Source organism: Emys orbicularis, chromosome 11, assembly GCF_028017835.1.
Source record: "Emys orbicularis isolate rEmyOrb1 chromosome 11, rEmyOrb1.hap1, whole genome shotgun sequence".
NCBI lineage: Eukaryota > Metazoa > Chordata > Testudines > Emydidae > Emys > Emys orbicularis.
The window spans coordinates 59,106,842-59,131,503 of NC_088693.1; the positions used below are offsets into that span (position 1 = coordinate 59,106,842).

The following is a 24,662-nucleotide window of genomic DNA, read 5'->3' on the forward strand; positions in this document are numbered from 1 at the left end:
AAGAACCAGACAGATTGTGTTGTTACTAATTTAACAAAAATTAGGTTTTGATATTTCACCTAGAATTTTAAGAGCAACATTCACCTCCCCTCTTTGCCGCACCAGGACATAAAAGCAATCCTACTTCCAACTTCCACACTGGAATCCTTGCACACTAGAACAGAACATCAAATGTTACCATACACTAGAAAGCTCAGTAATCACAGGAGCTGCATGTTCAAATCTCTTTATACCAAGAATTTGATTTTTTTGGTGACAGAGGGATCAGAACCAGCACATTAAGTTTAAGTGAGCAACACGAAGTGATTTTGTACATATACATGCCATTTTATTAATAACCAGCATTAACAGGGCTTTGTTACTTTGAAATTTTATCAGTGGGTGGTGCTAGAAGTGGTTGCAAGAATTTGTTGCTAACTTTCATTGAAATTTAAATTGTACCCTTCCTATGGCAATGGCCACAACTAAAGCCAAAGAATATTAGCTGCCAGAGAAAGGCAACAGGAATTTTAGACAGTTGATATGTAAATTTCATACTCACTTTCAGAGTAGTGAACATGATGCCTTGTTCTCCATGCTGGAGATACGGATCCATCAGGTCCTCAATCAAGTGCACCTCAGACCCCAAATTCCTTATCCTGTCACGTGAGGAAAAGACACGATTATATTTTTTCCTAGCCTTTTATACTTTAAGAATCTTTTTTTAAAATGGGCAAAATGTTTTTTCCAGCCTTTTTCTCAGAAATGGCTGAACTGTTTTAGCTGAACTAGTTAGGGTTGCTAACAGCTCTACCTGCACTAACAGACTACCCTTAAGACCCTCCAGCTGTACTGAATAAAGTTCTGTTTCAACTTTAATAAATCATCCCCATTCAGGAAACCATTTTAGTTGGTCTGTGGGTTTTATTACATACTTTAAAAACCACTCACCTGGCTCGTAGCACCACATAGAGAAAAACAGGAAATAAGTCATCCATTGACCACAAGAAGTCTTCCTGAAGAGTCTCAAGCACACTTTGAGAGATCTCCTCAAAAGTCTGCTGGATCACCTTCAGCTTGTCGGATGGGGTAAAGGTTGTACTATTGGGAAAGGAAATCATCAGGATTACAATGAAGAATTGCAAATCAACTTATCTTAATAAAAAGTTTGTTCATTTGTGTCTTTTCTTTCTTTTCTAGAAAGACAGAACTCTTCAAAATAGCCACTGATCACATTTGCATCACAGCCACAAAAAGCTGCCCATTTCTAAGCCTATACAGTAACTCCTCACTTATCGTAGTTATGTTCCTGAAAAATGCGACTAAGTGAAACGATGTTAAGCGAATCCAATTTCCCCATAGGAATTAATGTAAATTGGGGGGGGGGGTTAAGTTCCAGGGCAGCTTCCCCTACTCTGCAAGCACCAGAGGTGGGGGGGTTCAACCTTCAGCCGGTCCACTCCACTCCTTCCCCCAAGTCCCCACCCTTGACCCGCCTCTTCTCCCCCCCACCTCCTCCCCCTTTACTTCGCTCGCTGAGTCCTGGCTCCTCCCCCCTCCCTTCTAAACGCCGCAAGACAGCTGATTGCCGAGTAGGGGAGGGAGGGAGGTGGAAGGTGCGCTGAGTCCTCATGCCTCCCCCCTCCCTTCTGCCTGGGGCAATCAGCTGGCTTGCCACGTTGGGGAGGCAGGGGAAGGAAGAGGAGCCTGCGCGCCAAGTCCTCGCTCCTCCCCCCTCCCTTCTGCCCAGGGCAATCAGCTGGCTTGCCGTGTTCGGGAGGCAGGGGGAGTCTGCATGCCGAGTCCTCGCTCCTCCCTCCTGCCTCCAAAACGCCGCAAGCCAGCTGATTGCCGCTGGCAGGAGGCAGGGAGAGGAAGGGGAAGGCACTGATCCTCAGAGTCTGCCGACAGGCGGGAGGGGAGGGGGCCGTAGGGAGGCTGTCAGCTGTGGAGAAAGCAGGCAGCCAAACAACGCAAGAGTGAAGCATTGCACAACTTTAAATGAGTATGCTCCCTAACTGATCAGCAACAAAACAACGTTAAGCGGGACGACCTTAAGTGAGGAGTTACTGTACCAGCTGCACAGCATACTGAGTTGCAAGTGAATCAGATCAAGAGATATTACTGAACATAAAATAATGTTATTTTAAATCAGTGCTTGCTTTTTTAAAAGACTTTCTTCATTACAGCCACTCAAACATTTTTAAAATGAGAAGACCAGCAATTGAGATAGTTTTCACAGCTAATGGCTGGAAAAGGCCTCCATAAATAAGCCATTTTGTCCTGACTGCTTAAAAAATGCACATGCACAATTGATTAAGTATCTTCTCCCTTTTGTTTGTCAAGGTAGCTTACAAAGACCTGCCTAGAAGATACCAACTGCCCCCACACAAAAGGGCTCACCCACTTCCTCACTGTGAAGAATTACTAACATTTTTGGCAGAAAGACAGAAAAGTCTTTCAAGGCTCCTTGTTACAATGTGAATGGCAACAACATCCTGAGGCAACTGAAGACCACAATCTAATAACTAAATTAAGGCTTTGCCTACACTACCCACCTTTTAGCAACACTGCGGTGCCGCTTCAGCCGTGCCGCTAAAAGGCATGCAGTGTAGCTGCTGATTGTCGGCAGCAGAGAGCTCTCCCGCTGACAAAAAAAACTTCCAACCCCAACAAGCGGCAGCAGCTTTGTTGGCAGAAAAATGCTCCTGCCGACAGAGTGCTGTTCACACCAGCGCTTTTTGTCTGTAAAACTGTTGTTGTTTTTGGGGGGGGGGGGGGGGGGGCGCGGGGGAGGGATAAAGTCAAAGGATTACCTGATCTGTTGTAAACATTCAACTGCTGAGGCAAAGCAGACATCTTTTGTGTTTGGTATCACCTAGGTAATCAGAAGAAAATCACAATCTTTCTAGTAAATACCTCTGACAGCTCACAAGAAAGCGAACATGGCTATTGCAAAGTTCGCTATGCAACTGTTATTAAATAGGAGTGAGAAAAATGCAGTAAAATAAAAGTATATTTTTATAAAGTGATTTTGGGGTTCATAAAAGATGCTGGATTGACTTAAGAAACTGAAGTCCTATGTCAACAAAACTTATCTGTCTGGGCATTGTTTACGTAGGTTTCCTCATATTGCCCCACCAATAGATCTCAACTCTGACCTGGAAGGACCAAGTCTAGAGGCAGAGAAATTCAGTCTCTTTTTTGATTCAGTCCTTCGCCTCACTCCTCATGATGCCAACCAGGAGGCCAATTAGAATGAATTATATTGAAAATGTCTGTGATGGTGACATTGTCTAAAAGGAATTGGAAGGAGACCACCAAAATAGTCTCACATAACAGCAACCATCTGATGGGAAAGAAATTTGGTCACTACTGACCTGTGCTGACCAAAGTAATGACCTAAAACTGAAAGGCTCTGTATCTCTATGGAAAACTGAATTTGAAGTTTTTGATTAAGATTTCCATCTACAGCATAAATCTAGCCATATACTTAAACAAAATATTTAGGTTAACTAGTAAGAGACTTCTGATTGTTAAACCACCATTAGTGGGAAATAGAAACTGGCTACTGTAAAGTGGGCTATTGCTCCTAATTGCATAATGTATAAATGTATAATCTGTTCCTTTATCATCCTTATTAATAATGTCTTTTTTGGTGATGATGATCTACAATAAAAGTGGTATTACCCTATTTTTAAAAAGTCTTTATCAAATGCAATTTACAGGTTATCCTTGGTAAGAGAGGTTTCTAACCTCATCCTCTTTCACAACTGTGGACCAAACAAAACAGATGCAGGCTTCTTTTAAAATATTACAAGTTCTCAGAACTATGCATTCTCTAATATATGGAATAATGAAATTCTGGATAGAGCTGCACTTCTGAAGTGACAGCTGCTTACAGTAAGGACATCTAATGTAGCTTTAAAATACATACAAAAGATGTAAGCACAAAGGAAATATGTTGCCAAGTGTGTGAGCTCACATATTCCTCTGTTCCATTAAAAAGTGAATATACCTTTTTACTTTCTCCAAGGATGGACACAGTCACTGGCCAAAATTTGCTGTAAGAAACCACATGTATTCAATTAATAGAATGAATTACTATTTTTAAAAAGTGATTTTAACTTATCTTTTGCTTGATGCACAGAAAGGGACCCTCAAGATTTTTCTAATTTCCTCCCCCCACCACATGATTACCTACACTTAGCAGAAATAGTTGAAAATACTAGAATTTGGAACACTACCCTCCAGTTCTTAAAGAACTGCCATGCCATTTAAGCAAAAAAAAAATAATTTATATATATATATATATATATATATATATATATATATATATATATATATATATATATATATATATATATATATATATATATATATATATATAAATAAATAAATAAATACATACTTAGTTATCAGGCTACTTCTTTACCTATCACCAAGTACCATATTAGTTTAAAATGAGCATCTGTGTGATCAGCCCCCTCACATACTACTTACCGCAAAGATATAGTTACATACAGATGTTCTGATAGTCAAAGAAAAGGAAATATAGAACAGCCCGTGACAGATTAATAGAGCATAGGACAGCAGTTCAACCTGCATCCCAATTAGCACTCAGCTGGGCCACAGCTAATGGCCACCGGGCCGCACGGGGTCCAGGTTCCTGGCTGCCTGGCTGGGTTGGGGTTGCCGGCCCCACATGGTGAGGGTCCGGGGCTGCCGCCCAGCCTCACAGTAGCCCCACAGAGTCGGGGTCCAGGGTTGGGGTTGTCTTGGGACTGCCGGACGACCCTGTGGGGTCAGGGTCCAGGCTGCTGCCTGGCCCCACAGCTGGGTCCAGGGTCAGGGCTGCCACCTGGCCCTCCACCCAGGGCTCCACTTCTGGCCCCACTCTGTGGAGGGGTCTCTGGGCGGGAGGCACTGGATATACGGGTCTGTGGGGCCCACAATGATAAATAGGTCGAGAACCACTGCCATAGGAAGCTTTTTGGTACAATGCCTTCACTTGGCCATGGTTTTCCAAATATCACAGTTTTGTTTTAGTGTTAAAGCCATTACTTTTAACAGCATACTCACAGCTGAACTCCGAGAAAGCTCAGAAGAGCTGTATCTGACTGTTTGTTTAGACGAAGAACACATTCCCAGTAAATATCCTCCTCGCGTTCATTGTCTAAGGCATATAACATAAACAAAGGAGGGTAGAGTCGTGGTAACAACACAGGAAGCAGCAGCCCAGAACTGGTTACCACATAACTGAAAAAAGCAGAAAAGAAAAAGGGGTGGGGGGGGGGAAAAGAAAAAACACATTTATAGAAAATGAATTGAGCCAAAACAATTAGAACATATACAGCACCATTTCAGGGTATGTTCAGTAGGGGAGAAGGATAAGAAGAGGGTGCAGGTTAAGGAGTTAACACTTGTGCTAAAGTTATAATTATGAGTAAGATCTTTTATTTAACAACAGTGTCCAGGTACAATGCTGTAGAACCAAATGAGTACCAAGTAGGCTTTCCTACACAAGACCATAAGAACAGCCACACTGGGTCAGACCAATGGTCCATCTAGTCCAGTATCCTGTCTTCCGGCAGTGGGCGGTGCCAGATGCTTCAGAGTGAATGAACAGAACAGGGCAATGTGTCAAGTGATCCATTCTGTCGTCCAGTCCCAGCTTCCTGCAGTCAGAGGTTTAGGGACCCCGAGAGCATGGGGTTATGATCCTGACCATCTTGGCTAATAGCCATTGATGGACCTATAGCCATGAACTTATCTGATACTTTTTTGAGCTCAGTTATACTTTTGGCCTCCACAACATCCCCGGCAATCAGTTGCACAGGTTGACTGTACGTTGTGTGAAGAAATACTTCCTTATGTTTGTTTTAAACCTGCCACCTATTGATTTCATAAGGTGCCCCTGCGTTGTGTGTTATGTGAAGAGGTAAATAAGACTTCCTCATTCACTTTCTCCACACCATTCATGACTTTATAGACCTGTCATACTCCCCACCCCCAGTTGTCTCTTCCAAGCTGAGCAGTGCCAGTGTTTTTAATCTCTCCTCATGCGGAAGTGGTTCCATACCCCTCATCATTTTTGTTGCCTCGCTCTGTACCTTTCCCAATTCGAATATATCTTTTTTGAGATGGGACGATCAGAACTGCATGCAGTTCCTGCAATTCTAATTCAAAACTTGTATGTAAAATTTGAAACATAATGTAACACTCATCTCCCAGCCATTCAAGTATGGTATTTGCATTTAGTCTCTACTTTAGGCCACTCAGAATGAAATATTTGTTGTGAATTCACATGGATGTTTGCTTATGACAATCTGTCCTCAGAGCCAAAAACTATTTTCCTCCCTCGTTACTAGATACATTTTCCAAAGGAAAAATATTTAACATAAGTACAAATCTAAGGTCCCAGTTCAGGACAGCACTTAAGCACATACTTAAATGCTTTCCTAAGTAGGGATTGCTTTATGAATTGGGTACTAGTTTATGAACTGACTAGTTTATTGGAGATCATTTTCCCCCTACACACCCGGGTTCAGGAGATTCTGATCTGGAGTCCATTTTCCCACTACAGAAGGACTTCCTTCTCTTTGTCTCAGTCACCAACAGTGGAATTGTGCTGCCCTCTTCAGGAAGATCAGGAAACAAGAACCTCAAAAATAAAATACATAATTGCATCACTTAATTTATTAGAAGAGTCCATAAATAGCTAATATATTCATACTTCTAAGGGAAAGCAGAGGAATTTATTTGAGAGACATTCTTCTAACACATAAGTTGCACATGGTGATTTCTCCTGGGTGAGCCTGGCAGCAAAGCCATATCCAATTACTTAAGCTTATGACACAAACAGAAACAGCTTGATACACATTAATTAGGTTATCTTTCCTCAGCTCCTTTTTCATTTGGCTCCTCTCTTCATTAGCTAACTACTCAGGCAAGATCGTGTCTTAAAGACACGACAATCTCATTAAGCTACATCTGGGACCAGTAATTTTAAGAAACCATAAACTACTGACATCATGCAACCTCACAAGAGTGCTCAATAACAATCAGATTCCTGGAAAATTTGGAGAGACAGAAAACAAGTAAGGAATTATGCAATATAGCACAGAGACTGAATTAGGGCATACTGCGAGTTGAGAGAGAATGGTTTTCCTAATTTAAGATTTTTGTCCCCCATATCCTTATTTTACAGTTCATCCTTTCCTTACTATTTAATAATCAAAATTGTCATCAACTACCGACCTGGATAGAGTAGCACAGTGTCAGAAGATTTGCAGAGAATGCAACTACTGTTTGGCTTGGGGGGGGGGGGGGGAAAAAGCTTAAAATGTGTTTGAATATTCTCCAGTTTTCTTATTCATATTTACCGATTTATTTAAAATACATGTTCTTAAAAAAAGCTTATACTGGGGTTCACCGTACGTGTCTACATGTGTAACCATAAGGTTTAGTTAAAAGTCTCAGTGTATGTGGGTGTAATGTTTTCCTTGTCAAAATTAAACTAAAACATGCAGCTTTGCACAAACCTTAACCATATTAACATCTACATCTACACTAAAAATGCCGATATCCATAGTAGAATAATAGACAGCTTGGAGAATAACTTCCTGTACTACAACTATAGCAGCTGGCAAGAATTTAAGCATAGCTCTTCACTTTAGTGTGAATGGAGATTACCACCAAGAATTTTTACAGAATACACTCTTGTGAACCCTGTGCTGTGTGTCTGAGCTTGGTTTATATACTGCTCTAATACCATCCCCTCAAACATCCCCTGTATACACTGGTTTGGAAACGGACATTAGGGCTGGTCTACATGATGCACTAGTCCACACTAGGCAGGCATAAATTCTAGTGTGTGCTAGTGTGTTGTGTACTAACTGGGCTGGCATGCACTACAAATCTGCATTACTGTAGCACTCTTTGCAACAGGCCAGTTAGTGCACAACATGCTAGTGCGCACTAGAATTTACACTCCTCTAGTGCAGACTAATGCACTATGTGGACAAGCCCTTAGAGCCCAGCTAGAAACAACCACATTGAAGAATGCCTTCCACTGTGGACAGAGCCTTAATGGGTTCCACTGTGGACAGAGCCTTCAGGGGGAAAGGGTTTTCTGTCCAGATTCATCACATCAGCTAAGCACAGAATCCTATCATGACTCTTCAAATTTAAGAGGAATGGGGGAATGCTGGCGCACAGAGCCAAATTAATACAAACCAGATTAGGAGAATGAAATGTTTTTCAGTACATCCAGCAGCAATCTGACTTAAAATGTGATGCTTCTTACCTAATCAACTGGAAGATGCGTTTGAGGTAGGATTTAATTTCTCTTACTGCCTCCTGTAGTAACCGCCGATTGGCTCCCACTCCAACATAGGTCATTCTGTACACAGCTACTAGTGTCTCCACAAGCCTCCCCAGAGGGTGGAGAGGGGTGTCACAGGCCTGAGTGGAGAGGTATTAATCAGAGAGTCACCAGCTATGCAGCAGTAAGAGACAGATCTAAGAGACAGAAATGTTATCCCTCGTGAATAAAAAGAAACTTGAGTACAAGACACACAAGCAGGAGTCTCAGTTCAACTACTCAAGGTTCAATAATTTAACCTTTTAAAAAATGTTATACATGCATATCAACTATACATACAACATACTACACATATAAAACTAATTTTAGAAATAGTCAAAACTTTATTTTGACTGTAAAGTTTACACTAAGCTGAAAAGTAGCAAACTCCTCTATTATGTAAGAATTCACACTACAGCTGCCTCAGGTAATTCAGCAAATCATCTATGCAGTTCTACAGAAAACCCACAAAATATTTCAGTAACCTCACAAGCACTTCAAAATTCCACAGAATGTTCTATTGGGACCCAGCACTTTTTAGGGTGATGAAACATAAGAAGCAAGGAACAGACTAAACGAGCAGATTAGTATTACCAGAGAAGTGACCATGAGGGCTGAGGCTTTAGAGAAAGCAGCACCCATATATTTTTTTCTTATTAATTGGTTGGTTAGGTGGATTTGGCAATTACTTGAGAGAGTAGAACTTAACTAGGACCCTAAATGTGCAAGTACAGAAAGTAACAGACACTGTACATGGATACTGACTGAAATCAGCTGGATAATTTAAGTGGCAATGAGCAAGTTACGACACCTGAAATCATGCTTTATAGACAACAGCCAGCAATATTAGAGGATGCTCACGATACCTTAATTAAATATTTCTTGATATTTTCATATTTCTCTAGTGTGAAGGCACCAACATGTTGTGGAATGAACTCTAAACTCTCCAGTGTCTGAGTGTGTGAACGACTCAATAGTTCTGGGCTGTAGAGATACAAGGACAGAGATATTGTATGGATTATACATGAAATATGCACAGTACATGTGCATATATTTAATCAGATTTTAGAGTCTAAAGATATATGAATAATATTTTTTAAAGTGAGGTGGGAGGATAAATGGTGTATTAGGAAACATTTCCCTTCTCAAACCTCTTAATGTTGACACTGTTGTTCATGCTGAACTTCCTTGCTCCTCCTGCATCTATACCTGCAAACGTGCCTATCACCACTTCAACAATATTGCCCCAACTTCACCTCCGCTGAAGTCCTCATCCATACTTTCATCTTCTCTCAACTCTGCTACTGCAATTTGCTTCTCTGTGGTGTCCCAAAATCTCACCTCTACAGAATCTAGAATGTGCAGAAAGCTGCTGCCCACCTTGTCATGTCTGTGAAACAAAGGGACCCCCCTATATCTCTTTGGTAGAAAAATCCATGGAGTTGAACACTGATTTCAGTATCATGTTCAAAATGGCTATTTGTTTGAAAAACCCTGCATAGATTTGCTCCAGCTGTCTCATGGATCTCTCCTACCTTCATCTAATGCCAACTTCCTCTTTTCCTTTGCACAATTGACACTCTTGGTACAAGAGCCTTCCCTGAAGCTCTTTACAGCCTTCCTGTACCCATTTTCTTTATTAGTGATTTCCAAATTTCATCTCTTCTCCCTAGCTTCTACCTCAGTGTCTCTCCTCCTCCACTTTTATTTCTTATTTGAACTTTTCAAATACATTATGAATCATTCTGAGAAGTATAACTGTACTAACTAAATCCTATTACAGAGTTTTTACTTCACTGTATATTTTAATATACTTCAGAACAGATTTAGATCATGACTGTTTCTAAACATTATTTAAAATAACTTAAGATAGACACACTTATGTAAATATGTTTATGTATTAGTGTGGGATTGTATGCATTGTCTTTGGTGGGGGGAGATATGACTAATGTAAACCCTGGGAGGTGTTATGAGCTTCAAAGGACTCTTAAAAATGAATCAGACAAGACAACTTTTAGGAAATACTTGGATGAGAAGGATGCAATTCCCTACCTCCACACCCTCCTTTTGAAGCTACACCTTGAAGAGAAACCCATTGTCTGGCTGATTACCTATTCAGGGTCTCTGCAGATCAAAGACCCAAACTATAGAAAGGAAAGACTCAGATTCATAGATATGTTTCTTCTGAGCTAACAGCTGTTATGAACTTGTGACTCCTTCGCGGGGTTTGAAGGACTGATCACCTGCCACTGCCAGAGCCCTTGTTAGAGCTAGGGTAATCTCTGGTAAGCATACTAGCATGTAGGTAGGTTCTTTTGTTGTTGTTTTTTAATATTTTCTCTGTAATGCTTTCACTTTAAGAATAAATATGTTTGCTTAGAAAGGGCTGTATAGCTAACTTATACCTATGGGCAATTATGCTGTTTATAGCCTCTGAAGAGAAAAACAAAGAAGGCCTAATTAGGTAGTCTGACTTGCTGGGGTACTCAGTGAAGGCAGGGAACTGTGCAGCCTGAAAACCCCTCAGTCAGGAGGGAGACAGACATGTGTCTCCACCCAAGAGAGGCGATGACTGGGGAGCTGGAAGGTTACAAGTGGGTACCATTGATGGATGAGAGGGAGAGAATACAGGTGCAGTTGCCCTGCGCTCTGACACCTGTACCCCCTCACACATATATTGCACAATACGTATAAAATACCATCTGTAATGATCCAAGCTAACTCCTACCAGCTGATCTGTTCTGAAAAAGATTTTGCATTATGAGGTAAAGTTAAACAATGCACTTCTGAAATTTTCACTAACTACAGAAATCTCAAAGAAGTTTTCCTAGTCTTCCCTTGCTGTGATCCCAGGTTTTTTTTAAATAAATTTCTTCATCCTGGTGACTACACTAACCTGTCTTTGTGTTGACGTCGGTTGGTGGTCAGAGCCACAGCAATGCTGTCCCACGCCTTCCATCTGTCTCCCTGGCCTGGATTCTCACAACCCAGCTGGTGCCAGCATTCTTCAAACACTGCCTTCCATTTCTCATCAGCAGGCACAGCTAGGATTCCAAGCTTCCTCCTGAATAAATCATCACCAATTGCCACTCTGATTCATAACAGTCTTGGAACACAACCCAGCTGTGAAACTGCGCCTAATTAGATTTGTGTGCTTGTAAGATGTTCACACTTGTTTGAGGAAATCTGAACATTTAAGATTTTATGAATATTAAGTCTAGTGTCTAATGTTATCTTATTGGACCATTGTAAGCTGACCTGGTATATAAAATATCTTTTCTGTTACGTGTTCAGTTTGGCTCTAGAACTACTCTGATCTAGAGTAGTTTGACTATCAAAAGTTTCTGAAAAGAGTTCATTTAAGGATCAGCGTGGCCCTTATGTTTCTCATTGTCAAAGAGCAGCCTTGAAATGTACAGCAATCTGTGTACCTAACAAACAGAAACAGATACCCCTTCCAAAATTAGAAACGTCAGTCTCTACTCTTTTTAATAGGTGTCTTCCTATATATGATACACAAAATCTGCTCTAATATGGAATACATGTTTCCTCAAATATGCACTGCTTTGATGTAATACATGGTTTTGAGACAAAGGAATGTGCTGCATTTGGCTGTGTCTACTTTCACCATTATTGATACTCCCAGAAAAAAGCTTGGAGACCCCCAGAATGAACAAAAGTTGCCAGTGATCGACAGTTTTATACAGATTTAGGTATAGCCATTAACATGTTAGCAATACTGATAGTTTTTTATTAGTATTAATTTGTTTCACTGCACTTGAGAATTAAGCACAATGAGAACTGCCAGTACTTTGATTAAAACTTTGTCTAGTTTCATACCACCATAAAAGGTGGGCGCTAGCCCTTTTTACAACGATACCGATAGATTATGAACATCAAGGCAATTTGAAGGGGGAAAAAAAAAAAAAAAAAAAAAGAGAGATCGAACTCTTGCTGTTTCACAGCCAGTCTTCACAAGTGTGTACATACATTTATTCATAGACTCCCTACTGGGGTGAAAAGCAGACAGCTAGCTAAGATTGCAAGTGTTCAGTTCAGCAGGGATGCCTGCTTAACTTTGCATCAGGTTGTAGGTGTCAGTGCTATCAAAAGAAAGTACCAGGGAATGCTTCAGGAAGCATAGTGACAAGTCAGCCAAGTAAAATCATGTTGGTTATAGTTCTCATTCTAACATACATTTCTGAAATTTCAGAGTGAGCTTTAGTGACCCTGAAACTGAAGAATCCATAATACTAGTATAATCAGGCACAGTGCTAGTAAATACTGTGAAATTTCATCCACAGCTCTGCCAATGAATCTTTGGACAAATGAGAACAAGGACGAAATCAAATGCATCTTCATTATGACTTAAAAGGAGACTCAAACACAGGTCTTAAAGATAACAAGTCAGCAGACTAACCCAACGTGCCACCTGTTCCTCCAAATGAGAGTTTTATTGATGCTTTCTAGAATTAGCTTTGCCAAGGTGTGAAAACACCATTGCTTGTGATCCAGGAGGTTCCTCCAGTACATTTCCAGTTGCTGTTAATTACTTTCTATGCACAGCCCTAGTTCTACTAAGATGTTTTAAAAAAAAAAACAAACAAAAAAAAACCCCAGATTCCTCCACAGAACTAATGATAGGTCAAAAGGTCTGTGGCCAACAATCCTGCAAATATAAACTATCCCATTCTTTTCCCCTGCAGTCTCTGAACTCAGTCATATAAACTTGTGTTCTGAAGCTGTCATTACCTTCACCCCCAGCTAGTGTTCTGGGGAGAAGGAAAAAAGCAAACATGATAGAAAAGTAAGCCTCCCCAAGTCCACCATCCTGAACCTTGTCTTCAAGGACCTGCAATTCCTGCTTAGCAATGCAATTCAGTAATGCCATGCCCTGACCCTTCTCCAACTCCAACCGGAGAGTTGCTATGAATGACCCTAGAAAAGCTACAGAGAGTCAAAAGACATTGTTCTATATGAAATGTTTTTGCTGAACTAGCTAGCTTTGAATGAGATTGGTAATTAATTTCAGTTACACTCAAATGCATTACTCTACTCTATCAGACCAGAAGTGATTCCCCACCCATAACTCACAATGCTTTAGGTCTGTCCTTCTCACTGTCATACAAGCTGGGTTTGAAGTAGGTTCCAGCGATTTTTATCCCAGATCCCCATTCTCCACTGAAGAGACCTTCAATGTAATCTCCATTTGGCAAGGTCAGGATTCCCTTGTGAGGGGGGGAAGAGAAGGAGTTGAGAAGAGAATTAAACTGAATCCCATTGAGAAATGATTCAAAGAAGAGAGAACAAATGTACAAAAAGGTACCCAAAAAGTATAAATTACAACCTTTCCACTAAGGGTCCAGTCATCCGAAAACTCTCCTTCATAAACTGTATCATCTTCAGAAAGCAAAATCCCAGTCCCCTATATAAAGAAAAAAAAATAGTTATTAACACAACAGAGCAATTATGGACAGATGACATATACAGTAGTCACGATTTAAAAGACCGCATTCTAGGTATAGAGATATCATAGTGTATCTCAGATTATATCCACTGGCAACTGTGGACTTTTTAAAATGACAGCTACTGTAGGAGATTGCAGTGAAATATAGACCAGTCATTACAAAGACTATCTGAAAATTACAGGACAGAACGGAAGTGTTAGATTTTGACAGTGATATGTAGAGTGCTGCAAAGGATAAACAGCTGGGGGGGGGGGAACAATATGCAGTTTAAGGTCCAACTCACCATCATTTTGTTGTTGCTAAAAGCTCCTTCATAGTACAGTCCAAACTGAGTAACCACAACACCATTTCCCTGGCAGAGGTCATCTTGCCATGTTCCCATATATTTTTCTCCTCTGCAGAAATAGGAAAGCATAGCTAGATAAAATAGCCTAATTTTTAAAGGAAAGAGTGTTCATTATATCTGCTCTCAATTGGGCTCCACTATGGCATTGAAGAGGTGATGTTAAGTTCAGGAAGTCATATGCCATACATTTGAACTCTGTATGGTGTTTTTTAATCTGGTTTCATTAGTTCAATGGAAAGAGGATTCTCACCAGCAGAAATATACATAAACCTTAACAAAAAGTACTCTGAAATGACTGGATGTGGCAAGATTGTTACTATGAAATTTAATATTTCAGATGTTCTGGGAGATTAGAGAGTGTATAAAGAATAATAATGGAGGATTTCAATTATCCCCATTTTGACTGGGTACATGTCACCTTAGGACGGGATGCAGAGATGAAGGTTCTTGACACTATGAATGACTGCTTCTTGGAGTAGCTAGTCCCGAAACCCACAAGAGGAGAGGCAATTCTTGATTTAGTCCGAAGTGGAGCACAGGATCTGATCAAGAGGTGAATATAGCTGAACCGGTTGATAATATCAACCATAATATAATTAAGTTTAACATCCTCATGGGGAGAAAAAAAAACACCGAAAAAAAGCCCACCACAGTAGCATTTAACTTCAGAAAGGGCAATACACAAAAATTAGGAAGCTAGTTAAACAAAAATTAAAAGGTAGTCACAAAAGTGAAATGCCTGCAACCTGCATAGAAACTTTTTAAAAACACCATAATAGAGGCTCAAATTAAATGTGCACCCCAAAATTAAAAAACATAGTAAGAGGATCAAAGAAGTGCCATTGTGGGTAAACAAAATGAAAGAAGCAGTTAGAGGCAAAAAAGTTATCCTTTAAAAACTGGAAGTTAAGTCCTACTGAAGAAAATAAAAAGGAGCATGAACACCGGGGAAGTCAAGTGTAAAAGTATAATTAGCCAGCCCAAGAAAGAAATTGAAGAGCAACTAGCCAAAGATCCAAAAACTAACAGCAAAGAAATTATGTACATCAGAAGCAGGAAACAGCCAAACAATCAGTGGGGTCACTGAATGATCAAGGTGCTAAAGGAGCACTCAAGGAAGATAAGGCCATTGCGGAGAAGCTAAATTAATTCTTTGCATAGGTTTACACTGCAGAGGATGTGGGGGAGATTCCCACATCTGAGCCATTCTTTTTAGGTGACAAATCTGAGGAACTGTCCCAGATTGAGGTGTCAGTAGAGGAGGTTTTGATTAAACGAACAGTAATAAGTCACCAGGGCCAGATGGTATTCACCCAAAAGTTCTGAAGGAACTCAAATATGAAATTGCAGACCTACTAACTACGGTATGTAATCTATCATTTAAATCAGCTTCTGTACCAAATGACTGGAAGATAGCCAATTGCGATCCTGGCAATTACAGGCTGGTAAGCCTAACTTCAGTACCAGGCAAATTGGTTAAAACTATAGTAAAGAACAGAATTATCAGACACAGATGAACACAATATGTTGGGGAAGAGTCAACATGGCTTTTGTAAAGGGAAACCATGCCTCACCAATTTATTGGAATTCTTTGAAGGGGGTCAAACATGTGGAAAATGGGGATCCAGTGGATATAGTGTACTCTGACTTTCAGAAACCCTTTGACAAAGTCCCTCACCAACGGCTCTTAAGCAAAGTAATCAGTCATGGGATAAGAGGGAAGCGAAGTAATCAATCGGGATCAGTAACTGGTTAAAATACAGGAAACAAAAGGGCAGGAAATGGTCAGTTTTCAGAATGGAGAGAGGTGAATAACAGTGTTTCCCCAGGGATCTGTACTGGGCCAGCGCTGTTCAACATATTCATAAATGATCTGGAAAAAAGGGGTAAACAGTGAGGGGGCAAAATTTTCAGATGATAGAAAATGATTCCAGATAGTTAAGTCCAAAGCAGACTGCAAAGAACTACAAAGAGACTCACAAAACTGGGTGACCGGACAACAAAATGGCAGATGAAATTGAATGTTGATAAATGTAAAGTAATACACAATCCCAACTACACATACAAAATGATGGGGTCTAAATTAGTTGTTACCAATCAAGAAAGATCTTGGAGTCATTGTGGATAATTCTCTGAAAAACATCTGCGCAATGTGCAGCAGCAGCCGAAAAAGCTAACAATATTAGGAACCATTAGAAAAGGGATAGCGCAGAAGACAGAAAATATCATAATGCCACTATTTAAATCCATGGTATACCCACACTTTGAATACTGAATGCAGTTCTGGTCTCCCCATCTCAAAAAAGATATATTAGAAATGGAAAAGGTACAGAAAAGGGCAACAAAAATTATTAGGGGTATGGAAGCAGAGATTAAAAGGGCTGGGAATTTTCTGCTTGGAAAAGAAACAACTAAGAGGGGATGTGATAGAGGTCTATAAAAAATTGTGACTGGTGCGGAGAAAGAATAAGGAAGCATTATTTACTCCTTCACATAACACAAGAACCAGGGGTCAACCCAATGAAATTAATAGGCAGCAGGTTTAAAACAAACACAAGGAAGTACTTCTTCACACAATGCACAGTCAACCTGTGGAACTTTGTGCCAACTTTGTGAAACTCATTGCCAAGGGATGCTGAAGGCCCAAACTATAATGAGGTTCAAAAAAGAACTAGTTAAGTTCATGGAGGATAAGCCCATCAATGGCTATTAGCCAAGATGGCCAGGGATACAACCCTGTGCTCTGGAGTCCCTAGCCTCTGATTGCCAGAAGCTGGGACTGGATGACAGGGGATGGATCTGTTCATTCCCTCTAAAGCACCTGGCATTGGCCAGTGTCAGAAGACAGGATATTGGGGTAGATGGACCATTGGTCTGACCCACTATGGCCGTTCTTATGTTTTTATTTTCAGAAACTGACAGTTTTAATAAAGCAGAACACAATAAGCCAACATCTAAGCAAGTAGATCTGAACAACTGCTACAGAAGTAACAAGGGAAAAGCCTGCTGGCTGATCTGGATCAGCATAAACTGAGCTACATATAAAAGGAGATCCTTACTGATGTGAGGCATGTGCAGAGAGTGGGTGAAGGTTAGATAAAACAAAATCAGATTTCCTTACATCTTTTTTACCCAGACCTCTTGACTGTTTTTGATTTCATGACAAACTAACCTGCCCTCACTTGAGCGGGCCCACATTATATACTGGGGTAGGACCAATAAGGGAGGAAGACGACTAGTTCCACAGCTTGCAGTTAAATTCAAGAGGGTGGGGGGGGGGGGGGGAGGAGAACACATGGTCAGAATAGTCATTTGGTTCATGGACTAATGATATTTAAAGCAAAGGGCTGAAATAAACCAATCAACCAGACATTCATTTTGAGGGTTCTGCAGTATCAAAGATCGGGGAAATAAGAGCCATTTTGAAAGAAAGATATTTCGGATAACAACTAAACAAGATTGCGATCATAAATAGATTAGAGGATCTGAGTTATTTCTTACACATAAACATATGAATCTTTCAAGGCCACTGAAAGACACACTTAACGGGGCCTTTCCTTTCCAAGTCAAAGGGATCAGCTTAGACTGTATGAATTTAATTGTATGCTTGGAAGTAGATCTAACACTCTCTTCATTTTCTAACAGTCCTGAAAAGACATATGGTTTTATGCATTTCACGGTCTTCAATTAGTAAGTGAAACCAACTTACAAATGACAAAAAAGGTGCTTGCCACCTGGTATCATGGCCTAGTGGGAGATGCTGGTTTGATTCATGGTTTCAGCCACTCATGTCTGATTGGGACTTGTTAGAAAGCAGATGCAGCAGGCTAAGCTTCTGGGATGGAGAAGGGAAGAGGTAAATTCCAGGCTTTGCTCAAAGTCACTATCACTGCCCAGTGAGACACTAACAGATGAAAGCAGTCTATCCATTCCTTATTCACGGTGCCTTGAGTAAACACACTGAAAGAAATCCTCCTACCCAAAAACCAATGTTATTAAAGTTAAAGAAATATAAATTCCACATTGCCTTTGATTTTTAATTATCCACAGAGGTGACAGTGAAAGCTACTTTCTGAAGTCTCCTCCAAAATTCCTAGCTTTTCATAAAGCCAAAACTTAACTTGCAAGTGAAGAGTATTTCAATAGCAAGAATGGCAGGCCTGATGTGGTTAAATATTATGGAAGTCTGAAGAATATTGTGAGGAAAGTACCTTATGATCAGGACCAAATGTGAAACTGATGTTAGGAACAAACTACAGAGGTCAGAACAGTTCTCCCTCTCATCAAAAACCCAGACCTTGGTCATGGCTTTTCACTCTTCTACCTCATAGATGGGCTTCCAGCTCTGTGAACTAGGACCAGCCACCTTAGCTTCCATGAAAAGCTCTTAGCTTGGAGAAAGGAGACCTTGGCAGAGAGGACTTCAGGTGTTTTGTACAGGTGGCTTATATTAACTTACCTCTGTTCAGAGAGTATCAAGTTTTTAGTACACTCCTGCTACTTACCCCATCTTTTCATTTTGCTCACTCATGAGGAGATGAAGTAACTTGCCCCCAGCTGCCGGAGTGAATCAGTGGCTTTACCTGGATTAGAATCCAAGATGACCTAGTTCCTAAATCTTTAATCAATGGGCAACTCGGGCTTCTGGTTGGTGGGATGAGAGAATACTACATATGCCATTTGCAAAGCATGCAGAGATATGGATGGTACTGAAGAAGCTATCAGAGTCAGTGCCACACTTCAAGCAGAAGTATGATGGAGAGCATGTAAAAATATTGGCTTCAAACAGAAGCAGTGGAATGGAACCCATACTTTGAGTTCCTAATTCTCCCCCATCAGCCCCAAAAGCCTAAAATAGACTAAAGTCTAATTGCAGAAACTGAAAACACGTAAAGAGATATCTACTCAACCCTTCCCCCCCCCCCCCCCCAAGTTTATGTAATTTTGGGTCAGATTAAAAATTTAGGATTCCTGCCATCAACACATTACCTTGTGATATCATCGAAGACGCCATATCCAGTCTTCTTATCCATCACCCACTGGCCAATGAACATACTGGGAGAGGAAGATGTCAGTTTGCCACTGCGCAGGAGACCATGCCCATGACGCATGTTATCCTGAAAACATCCTTCATACACCTCACCAGTGGCATAACTGTAATGACAAAAAGAATGGGTAAGGTTCTTATGATCTGTATTCTTTCATCCCAAGGTTTTCAGGAATAGATACTGAATTTTTCCCTTTTCCTTCAGAGACTGTACTAAACCCAAGCCCAATTCTGGAATCAGATTAACAAATACGTTTAGGAGGTGAATAATAACAAAGTTAAAATCCTTTTTCAAGTGAGATATGAAATACGATGAGACATCTGTCATGATGAATTTCAAGAGAAAACCTGCAGGTTAAAAGGACGAAGCAACATTAAAACAGAGACAGTAACAGCGATCAGACTGTGTCTGGACATGTGCAATAAGAATTTCCAGATTTCTTGGCAGTTTTAAGCCACAGTAACTGCAGCTCGGCGTTTGGGAATATGAAAATAGCAATAGAAATGCTAGTGTGGAGACCTGAAACATTAGCCCTCCCCCTGGAAAGAAAACAGAGTTCCAGTGCACCAACCAAAGGGAATAAACTGCTACTGAAAGCTGCACTTGATATGTTAGCTGAAGTTCAAATAGTTATTGTTCCTTCTTGGACCACACACTTACTATTGCAAGGAGCACAGATTATTTTAATGAAAGAAGGCATTACCTGTAGACTCCTTGTCCACACATTTTGCCCTCCTTCCAGTATCCCACATAATGGTCATCCTTGGTCAATGCTTTGTTTGGTATTTTGTATTCACCATACCTGCCAATGCATGAAGATCAAACATGAGCAGCCATGATACGAATGTATAGACAAATCCAAACTCAGTTATTTACAAAAGCAGGTATAGAACCAAAAACAACATATTTCAACATTAGACTGCACTGGGTGGCTCGGGCTCCAGCTCCAGCAGTTAGAAATGGATTTTTGTACTGAAAAAAAAAAAAAGGAAGAAGTTCTAAATCACTAGGTTTTTTTTACTTTGTACTGTTTTCCACACATTTAGTTCTGGCCTGTAATAAGCCTTCCCTTCCTCCATCAGTGCTTTGGCTTTTTGTGCTCCACAGTAGAACCCTGCAGCGCAACAGCAAGGCCTCAACCTACTCTTTGCAAGAATCTCTCTTATTTCAGATCCTAAGGGCTGGTCTTCAGGGAGATGGGGCGAGCGAAGCTGCTGCAATTGATGCAGCAGGGGTCGATTTAGAGGGTCTAGTGAAGACCTGCTAAATTGATGGCAGAGTGCTCTCCAGTCAACCCTGGTACTCCACCTCTCTGGGAAGAGTAAAAGAAGTTGACCAGAGAGTGTCTCCCGTCGATGCAGCGCAGTGAAGACATTGGGGTAAGCCAACCTAAGTTACGTCGACTCCAGCTACGTTATTTACATTGCTGGAGTAGTGTAACTTAGGTCAACTTACCCCGGTAGTGAAGACAAGCCCTAAGTCTGTCTCCATCCCCTGTGCACTGCTCAGCTAAAACAGATAGATCTACCTTCAGTATTATTGCAAGCTAAGTTCTTAAATCTCCTTATACCTTTATGGGTCAGTCACAAACACTGTTATTTTGGCTATGGACTTAAACATTTATAACCACTGAGAATATCTGAAGGAATAAAAGGATTGTAAAGTGTCTAGCTAGATGAGGAAGGTGGCACAGGTCTTTAATGTGATTATAAAGTGCCAGAGGCTCAAGATATTGGTGCTGCTGTCTTTCCAGAATGGCTTGTGGTTGGGTAGATGGTTCAGACAGCAAGTAATGGACAGCAAAGTATTCAACACTGACCATATGAGCCGCATACTCCAAATGTGTGTAGTGGTGTTTAATTACAAAATTAGTATTTCTAATCTTAACTACAGCTTAATATTTTTGACCTGGAGAACTTTTTTTTTTTTAAAATGGGTATTCCTGAGATACACTGATGGCTGTGAATGATCAAATGGCCAGTTGGGGCTCTTAGATCCGTTACGTCCTGGCAGCTGAGCTATAGAGTTTAGGAAGTTGTCTGCAGGCTGTAAACATGCCAATCCTCCAGCCCCTACAGGTTCAATTACAAGGAAGTCCTGTTGCAATTTCTAGGTTGAAGTCCCTTATGTAACCATAAATTCCTTATAAGTACCTAATATAACCACAGTTCTCACTATCCATATAACATGTCTATTCCTCGTTAGAAAACTATTAAGCTCTTGGTTTCAATGATATAGCGTAGAAGCAAATTCCATGGGTTAAACTATATGCTGTGCAGAAAGTTATTCCCTTTTATCAGTTTTAAATGCTGCTTTTCAGTTTTATTGGATAGCTCCTTTATCTTGTATTAGGAGATGGGAATGCCTATTTATCTATTTTTTCCTTCTCTATACTATTCATTTTACATATCACTATCAACTCTCTTAAAAGTAGTCCTAACCTCCAGGCTTCTCTTTATGGAATCCTTTGCCTTTATATTGCTGTTGCCTTTCTCCAGGCCTTTTCTATTTCTACGCTTTTTGAGATGAAGTGACCAGAACTTAATACACTATTCAAGATGATGGTGCACCCCTAACTTATATAAAGGCAGTATATGCCTTTTGAAAGAGCAAATAAAAATAATGAAGCTGAATCATTTAAAAAAAAAAAAAAAAAAAAAAAAACTTCAGATACAACAGAAGGCCTAGCTGGTAAGCAAAGATAAGAAAGTTGACTGATTTTTGCAGTCAGATTCCTTCTTAAGGGAAGTTAGCACAGACTCACTTGTCCATCTCTCAGCATCCCCTCCTCCACTTCCAAACTTCATTTGGTCTCTGTATTGTTTACATACACACACACACACACACACACACACACACACACACACAACCTTAATCTATCATAAACACTTTTTCTGTTCACTAGCTCAGAGGGTAGTGAACTCTGATCTTACCCATCTTCCAGGCCATTTCGGAACATCCCAGAATACATCCTTCCATCAGCCCATCTTAGGATCCCTCTGGAACACACATACACCCACTACAGTTAGGCCAGTTTCACTAGTATTTCATGTTTTATGCAAGCAAAGTAACGACTATTTTGCACAGCAACCAAACTATCCCTATCCCATTCATGTGTTCAGTTTGAATGCTTTTACCTGCCATGGGGTTTCCCAGAAAGCCATCGCCCATCATAGGTGGCATCTTTAAGCCGAGGGTCCTTGTAAAAGGTGTATTTTGCACTACGTGAAATAGGAGGCTCCTGTCTCTGAATATTCCCACCACTTCCATAAGGTGGTAAGTCAGATGTCCCTCTTAGGGCCTGATCCACAGCTTGGCTTATAGCCCTCATCCACTTTGTCTGAAATAGACAGTTTATAGAAGAGTTTATTAGTAATCCATCGTCTTTAGTAATCCATCTCTCTTTACACAGGTATTATTGCAGGACAAATGTAGATAAAAATGAGACCTTTTAGTTCCTTGGATGAATAATGTTCACATGTGATACAGGTAATGTGAGACGGTGAGACAAGACACCTCTCTGTTTCCCCCCCCCCCCATCTCCCCATTATAACAGGATGCTTAGTATCACCACACACTCCCAAACTGTGGAAGAAGGGGGGGGGGGGGGGGGGGAAGAAAAATCAGGAAAGTTACCTGCAAATCACACAAGAAATCCTAAACAACTATAAATATCTCAATCTATATATCTCATGACAGCCATCCAACAGAAAAAACAAAAAGTGAAACTACAACAGACTGCCACCTCCAGGAAAAAAAACCATAGCACCAGTACCCACCACTTGGACACTACCTGACACCTGATCATCATCAAATTTAATCAAGACTACCCCGAACTGGAGCTGAATTATCTTTATTCTCGAAGAGACTGAACTTCTACCCCTCCACAGAACCGGATACCATACTAACATGTGGAGCACCAGAAGAATTACTCCGGTGATTCTGCTCACACCACTCACAATTACTATGTCCCCACTGACAATCATAAGAAAAAAGAATTATCTGACTGGACACCATAGAGTGGACAAAACCACACTCTAGATCATTACATAGATTGCTTCGGGGGGGTGGGGTGGGAGGGGGGAGAGAGAGAGTGCGAAATCCTTAACATACATCACATCTACCACAATCTTTCCACCGCCAAGAGGACAGCTATGCAATCCCTGAAATCTAACCACCACATAGTGCTCAAACCAGCAGACAGAGGGGGCACCATCATAGTCCTAAGCCGTGATGACTATGAACAAGGCCAGCCGACAACACTCTGACACCACCTACTATAAAGAACTCAAAGACGATCCCACACCACAATTTCCCCAGGGATTTAAGGATATAAATCAAATCCTTCCCCAACCAACTCCAAGAGAAACTCTATAAACCTCATCCCCAACAAATACACTTCAGGGACCTTCTACATGCTTCCCAAGATACATAAACAAGGGAAGCCAAGCAGACCCATCGTATCTGGCCACAGCATTCTCACTGAAAGAATATCGGGACTTACAGAAACCATCCTCAAACCACTCACCACACAAAGGGCCTGCTTCCTTCAGGACACAACTGACTTCCTCCACAACATTAACAACCTCCCTCAGAACACCATCCTTGCCACCATGGATGTCATTCCCTTTACACCTACATCCCTCACAGTGATAGCATAGCTGCCTGCCTCAAATATTTACAAGACCATGGACAACCCTCAGATATCTACCCAAACATCAAACTCAGCCATTTCATCCTTGCCCAGAACAATTTTACATTCAACAAACACTTTGTACAAACCATGGGAACAGCCATGGGTATTAGTATAGCTCCCCAATATGCCAACCTCTTCATGGGCCACCTTGAAGAATAATTTCTGGACAAATGCACCCCAAAAATCAATGAAATACTTGACATACATTGATGCTATTTTTATCATCTGAACAGATGACTTACACTCCCTCAGATTTCCACCACAACTTCAACAACCACCACTTCTTCATTAAACTCTCTCTGGGACACTCGCACACTAGCATCAATTTCCTGGACACCACAATCAGCTTCAAACAATGGAACCCTACAGACAACTATATATAAGAACCCCACTGATCACCCCACCTATCTTCCTAGATCCAGTAACCTCCCAACCAACCACCCCAAGAAATCTGTTATCTACAGCCAGGCACTCAGACACCACAGAAGATGCTCCAAGAAGAAAATCCGGGATACACACCTTAACACACTCAAAACCACTTTCACAAAAGGACGCTCCACCAGAGTAGATCACATCATGGAACAGGCCACCCAAATACCCTGACAGAACCTGCTTCAATACCGAAATAAAATCCCCTCCAACTGCACACCCCTAGTTGTCACCTACCACCCCACACTGAAACCCATACGGAGTATCAAACTACAACCCATACTCAATGGGGACCCCATCCTGAGAAATCTTTCCTGAACTCCCCCCCCCC

The 24,662-nt window shown here is 40.9% G+C and overlaps 1 protein-coding gene across 4 annotated transcripts in view; it reads right to left on the reverse strand.

Annotated features, from left to right (window-relative positions):
• Window positions 1–24,662, reverse strand: part of ALS2 (alsin Rho guanine nucleotide exchange factor ALS2) — a 60,224-nt gene that overhangs the window by 6,244 nt on the left and 29,318 nt on the right. For 3 of the 4 annotated variants that reach the window (XM_065413180.1, XM_065413178.1, XM_065413179.1), the window contains 16 exons: window positions 22,344–22,546; window positions 22,140–22,205; window positions 19,910–20,008; window positions 19,148–19,312; window positions 14,096–14,207; window positions 13,692–13,769; window positions 13,439–13,572; window positions 11,241–11,408; window positions 9,211–9,328; window positions 8,288–8,445; window positions 6,521–6,643; window positions 5,062–5,238; window positions 3,998–4,043; window positions 2,796–2,857; window positions 931–1,080; window positions 542–638 (listed from right to left, as the gene is read on the reverse strand). In XM_065413180.1, coding sequence (XP_065269252.1) covers window positions 542–638; window positions 931–1,080; window positions 2,796–2,857; window positions 3,998–4,043; window positions 5,062–5,238; window positions 6,521–6,643; window positions 8,288–8,445; window positions 9,211–9,328; window positions 11,241–11,408; window positions 13,439–13,572; window positions 13,692–13,769; window positions 14,096–14,207; window positions 19,148–19,312; window positions 19,910–20,008; window positions 22,140–22,205; window positions 22,344–22,546 — 1,956 coding nt within the window. The remainder of the gene's footprint in view (window positions 1–541; window positions 639–930; window positions 1,081–2,795; window positions 2,858–3,997; window positions 4,044–5,061; window positions 5,239–6,520; window positions 6,644–8,287; window positions 8,446–9,210; window positions 9,329–11,240; window positions 11,409–13,438; window positions 13,573–13,691; window positions 13,770–14,095; window positions 14,208–19,147; window positions 19,313–19,909; window positions 20,009–22,139; window positions 22,206–22,343; window positions 22,547–24,662) is intronic. The other variant, XM_065413181.1, reaches the window with a different exon arrangement.